The sequence below is a fragment of the Diplotaxodon limnothrissa genome, linkage group LG18, assembly GCF_057381915.1.
Source record: "Diplotaxodon limnothrissa isolate DT_005_m linkage group LG18, D_limnothrissa_male_GT1.1, whole genome shotgun sequence".
Taxonomy (NCBI): Eukaryota; Metazoa; Chordata; class Actinopteri; order Cichliformes; family Cichlidae; genus Diplotaxodon; species Diplotaxodon limnothrissa.
Window position 1 is genome coordinate 36786065 of NC_140613.1, and position 6008 is coordinate 36792072.

The 6008-nt window shown below is 45.6% G+C and overlaps 1 protein-coding gene across 1 annotated transcript; it reads right to left on the reverse strand.

Moving 5' to 3' along the window:
* Positions 1–431: 431 nt before the first annotated feature.
* tmem200b (transmembrane protein 200B) lies at positions 432–5511 on the reverse strand. Its single transcript, XM_085378069.1, has 2 exons — positions 5311–5511; positions 432–2641 (listed from the first exon to the last, which is right to left on the reverse strand). Exon 2 carries the CDS (start codon positions 2589–2591, stop codon positions 1356–1358), a length of 1236 nt encoding a protein of 411 aa, XP_085234195.1. The 5' UTR covers positions 2592–2641; positions 5311–5511; the 3' UTR covers positions 432–1355.
* Between the last annotated feature and the right edge of the window lie 497 nt (positions 5512–6008).

The following is a 6008-nucleotide window of genomic DNA, read 5'->3' on the forward strand; positions in this document are numbered from 1 at the left end:
CCACACAATCCATTCAGTCCATTGATCAAAGGATGATGTGACGAGAGTGGAAGATGTGTGGGGGCTTGGTCACCCTCCTCATAAATACTGGGCACACTATGAAAGAGTCGACTGGACACCAGAAGAAGGGGGCATCCCTGTATTCATTACAAGATGATACTGCATTCACCAGGAGAAGCACAACAAACAATTCTTCCTTCAATAATCTTTTTGTTAACTTGGATCTTATTGTCATAGGTTTGGTCACCATTTTTAGTCATGACAAAAACACTAACCAAATGATCAGACAGACTAGTTACTAAATTAGTAGCACTTTGCTTTCATACACAATCATTTAACAAATATCTTATAGTCCCAAGCAGCCATTGCTAAATGTTAATGTGGATTAACGTGGGTTATAAACCACTATTAAATGTTTGTGAACTGCTCTAAAAGGTAAATAACGAGACATCAAACCTTAATGAAGACACATGTAATTAAAATGTTATGGTTTGCATTTTATGGAGTAGCTAAAATAACAGAAAATTAGTCAACAGTCATCAGCTGCAGGATCGGGTGTTGGCTCTTTGTTGCAGTTTTTTAACATTAAAGGTCCATTTTGAAGCTATCAGTGATGTGCTTAATGTAACACACTAGAACAGCAAACATGAAGTACAGGCTGACACTGCTGGTCTTCTGATGTTTGGCACAATGTTATCATGACCGATTCTGTAGGAAATGGGTATACACCTATCTACACACACACACACACACACGAGAATAAGATCCAAGTTGTTTTAAATCAGAATAACCATTTGTTACTACTTGTGCATATAAAACCAACAATGACATCACTTGCATAAGAATTGAGATGCAACATATTGCATATTGTACATCACTGTCATGCATTGCATTTGGAATAGGGAAAAAAGTCCCATGTTCATACACTGGTTGCATTTCTCTTTATGGACTCCGGAGTCCGAGTAGTTTGGTTCTGAACTGACTGCACAGTGTAAACAGTCTCTCTCCTTTTACTGTGTGCATGCTGTGTTCCAGAAACAGGCAAACACATTTTGGCAACATACAAGTTGATTTATTGCAATGCTGCCAACCCAAACAGCAGAAGTAAACACTGTGATCCCCTCAGCTGCATCAGTGTAGGGGATGTATATTGTTCATCTCCTTGAATGATAGAAAACATCTGCCACATCCAGCCAAGCAAACGCTGTGTATCAATACTCCACTGAAGCTTGGGAAAGAGCTCATAGAAATGCCGTACTCCAAATATTCCTGGGCTCGGTTATTCTCTGCCCTGCACAGAAGTGAAAACTAAAATCAAATCGAGATATAATTATTCCATTCTGGGTTTGCAGCCATCACTGGAAAGGCCCAGATCCAAAACTTGTATCCCCCTGAGAGCACTGGTGCTCCAACTGGTCCAGCAGTTTTTCCACCGAGTCTTCTTTGTTCTCCAGTTTCAGGTATCGTCTGCCGTTGCCCAGATCTAGCCGAGGCCAGCTTTGGTGAGTCTGCTCTGCAGAATCGGCAACCTGTCCAAGAACGTTTACACAAACCTGTGAGCTCGCCTCCATACGAGTGACTTCAAGCTGATTTGCCTGAATGTGCTCTCTCTCCATACACCTACCAGTTCGCTTTGTGTAAGGGTTAGTCCTGTAGCTCATACTGTGGCAGCGCCTTGGTTGAGCAGCTGGGACATCAACTTCATCCACCCCTAAGGTGGACATGGAGCCTGCAGATACCAGGCACACATTGGTCTTAACAAGTGGGCCAGTGTGTGAACTGCAGCTGGCTCTCTCTTCACATTTAGCACCCAGCTGTGCATTAAAGTCAGTCTGACTGGAATTGCATGAGCTGGAGAGGGAAGCTTTGGCGGAACACGGAGGCTTTGACTCCTGGTGGTGGAGGCCTTCCATCGGAAGAACAGCTTGCTGGTAGAAACCCTCCATGCTGTGCCCCTGGTCTACGGTGCTTCTGCTCTGGAGCAGGGGCTCAGAGGTGGCCAGCTGCTGCAGACAGAGAATGTTGAGATGGGCAGCTGGTAGACTGCTAACCCACTGGTAGTGTTTGGCCATCGAATTGGCTGCTGCTATTTCTTTAAGGTCAGCTGAAGGCACAGCCGCAGACACGGAGCAGATAACACTGCGCATCTGGGCCAGCAGCATCTGAGTCTCTCTGTCCCTGTTTTCGTACAGGACAGTGTTGGCACATATGAGGATGAAGAGACCCACCCCCATGATGACTGGTCCCAACAGCTTCATCCTCTCACTGTGAATGAGACTGGCTGTGGACAGGAAGCCCTTGGGTCCCAGACTCCAGCCGGAAGTCTGTGATTCAGAGGCGCTTTCCCCATCTGCAGCTCCCAGGATGGACGACCTTGATATCTGATAGGGCCAGTATCCTGCCACAGCCAGAGCAGTGCCAACAACCACCACAACCACGCCAAGCACTAGGAACGCTCCAGGCATGGAGCGGATGCGAAGCTTGCCTCGGATCAACCTCTCCTTCTTCTTTCTACTTCGTAAGGTGAAGCGAGACTTTGGTTGGCAGGCAGGTGAGCTTGGCCTAACTGCTTGAGATTTCTTGGTCTTCATGGCACAGATTAGTCCAGAGCTCTTGGTCTGAGTCACAACCCGTCAGAGTGCTTTAGGAAGGAGGAAATGTAAAGAGTTAATGTCTCTGTTCATTCAAACACATGCAATGGCTGCAACTATGTTCACAGTACAGAGATGTCTGAACTTTTTCATGGTGGCTGAGGTGACAGTGAACACGTTCATTGTGGCTGTCTGAGTGAAGCTCGGTCTGGATCTCCCTGGTGATACTGTTAAACTGCAGCAGACAGTGATACACACCACTAACCCACCTTTGTCACGCTCTCAGTCCTCGGGCTACAAAGGCTAATGCCAAAATTAATGCTAATCTAAACCTTCATGTTATCACTGCACAAGAAAACCAGAGATGGCAGCCTGAGGACAGACACGGGGGCAAATGTTTGAAATGAATAATATTTGAAGAGGCCTTCAAAAATATTTTGTAATGGGAGTATTTTTCAGTTTTAGTATTTACTTATTCATATGTTTAGACCTGCCAGAGCTCACTGTAGTTACTGGCCACCTGACAGTGGGTTTTTCCCCAGAGTTAATCACCAAAACCTTCAAACGTCCACATCTGTGGAGAGCTTGTAAATTAAATGAGGTACAAACAAAAGTACAGAAGCACTCACATATTTGCTGTTCTTCCTAAGTTCCTGTACAGTAATGAACAAAGAAAAGTGAAATGGAAAAGCCAGTCGCAGTGACTGCAGCATGCACCAAAGAGCGTAAAATGTTCCCTTTGTCCTTCTGTGAATGCTTAAGAAGAGTGCCAAATACACAAAGTAATAATGCACTCAGCTCTAAATCTTAAAGACATATGAGGGTGCCTGCTCTTAATCAAGTATAAGAGTGGGTACCTTAACCCATCATTAAGTACGTTATTGCTACAGTTCTGAAACCACTGCACGTCTCGTGTTTGTACTGCAAATTCTTTTTACTTAAGCACTGACCTGCCTATTGTCTGTTGATACGTTTCCTTGGGTTTTTCAACTTTCTTGACCTCTTAAACACGTTAAATATGTTTTATTGTGAATAAAATATGGGTTCATCAGACAACATCCAGCTTTTTGTGGAAAGACTTGTATATAAAACATAAAATAGAGCGAACCAGCTTGTTGTTTACGTTTTACAGAAACATTAATGTCCGACATCAGTCTCAGTGTTCTCATTGAACTTGTTTTATCAGGCAGCTGATTTTATCATAAAAGCTCAGATGAGGCATCTACGATAGACTGACTACCGCCTGCTGGGAAAATGTGAGGAAAGGGTGGATATCAGCAGGACCCAAAACCTTTCTGTTCATGAAGAAGAGCCTGTGTGTATTTAGTAATAAAGAGTACATGCATTAAACACACATTTCTGTGCCCAATGATACTGTCATGTTCAAGTGAACTTCCCAGTGATATTAAATTCTTTAACAACTGTATTATATATTAGATATTATATCAACAATCCCTACAATAGCGTCCTACATGAAAAAGCAATGAATTCATTCATGCAAACAATCAGGAAAGTATTTTATCAGTACAGACGCCTTAATGTGAGATGTAAGCAGGCTGTCAGTGTTAAAGAATCTGACTATGGAAAAAAGTCATGTCACCATTTCATCCGAGGCCACAGACACAGGAAGTCGTGAAGAAGTTAATCATGAGGACGACATTCAGAAGGCAACACAAAAACATCCAGTGCCACGAGATAGTGGCTGACGTCAGGCCGGGCCTTTGATTTCACACAGGGTAAATATTACACAGTGACTGGTAGATTTCTGTTTATAAGATCAAACATTAAAAGTTTGAACAGATCATTTTCTCTTAATGATCAACTGATGACATCACAGCTATCCCCTGGTCATGTGATAACCAAATGTCGTTAAATCTCCATGTATTAAATAAATGTGCTGACCAGTACACACACACACACACACACACACATCTGTATTCCCCTCTGCCGTGGGATTAACGCTGCAGTAACAAAAATGAGAGAAGCAGCAGACTGCATTCAGCAGCTGTGGCACAAGTTTGTGTCGGTGAGGGTGTGATATGCTGCATGGTTGCACATGACGGTAAATGCACGCCTGATCCGGATGATGCGCTGAACTCCGATTACCCTGTGGTCATGTAATTACGCAGGAATGACACAGACAGGAGCGCAGCGTCTGCTGGAAAGGACTTTCTCTACAGTGTGGCTCTGGAAGCCCACACTCAGTGTGTCATTGACCCAGTCATACGGTGCATCTGCAGTTTACAGCCGGCAGAGGAAGCTGGTCTGGATCAATTCAATTCCCGAGAAGCCACAAGTTGTGATACATGACGAAAATGAACAAATGCGAAAGCGTTCGCTGGTGCACACGGGTGGAACCGTGTCAGTCAAATGCAGCAGCTTGTTGAGCCCGTGGAGCCCAGACGGAGGGAAATGAAGCAGCTGCAATAATGCTGTGGTGAAAATCAGCACAGCATTATCAACTGACTGGGATAAGGCGTCCCTCAACTACGGATAGCCATGCACTGTCGTGCCGTGCCGGACTATCTGCACTGACACTGTACAGACATGGAATGTGTCTGATGACCGAGCTGCTGCATTCCTCTCCGACAACACAGCAGCTCACGGCACCGTTACCGACCCACAGAATGAAAGAGTTCATGTCACCCAGCTGCTCCGACTGCACCACCACAGACACACAATCTCACACTCACACACTCCGACGCTTCTGTGAACTTGCCTGGATTTCGGAGTTCCTGTTGCAGCTCGGTGGTAGTTTGAAGACACCCGACGTCCGCATGACTCCGAATAAGGTTAAGGGCTGAATCGAGCCCAGCCCTAAACCCGTTCCCACATATCCGCAGCAGGGACACCGCGCTGACTCCGTCAACTCCGCCGGACACAAGCCGAGCAGAGCCCAGCCCAGCCGCCTCCATGCACCAGCACCGCGGAGTGAGCAGGAAGCAGCCCTGCTGCGCGCGCGCACGCATGCACGCGGATTTGAAAATAAAGGTGCGCACGGGTGCTTCGTGTGACAGCAGCAGCGTCCCTCAACAAGTAGCGGAGGTGTGAGTCACAGGGAGCCGTTCGGGTGCACCTATAACGCTGCACTAACACTCTCCTCTCTGTGCTGTCCTGGACTCGTGGGCGCGCTCACAGAGGTGCTGGATACTTCAAAGGTTACCATCCAAAAATGAGATGTTACAGATTAAACACCTCAGCACCGAGTTAAGAGCTTCACCAGGTGATGGATTAGATTTTTGGATCAAATGATCTACAGATGAAAGCATAGTCCTGGGACTCTGTAACGCTTTGATAAACTTTTGTAGTCCGAGTCCACATTAGCAGAACATCAGAATGTGGACTAGCTTAAGACCATCAGCTCCACTGCTTGGTAATCCTGCATTTATGTGACAGCACAGTGAAGGGTTATTAGTT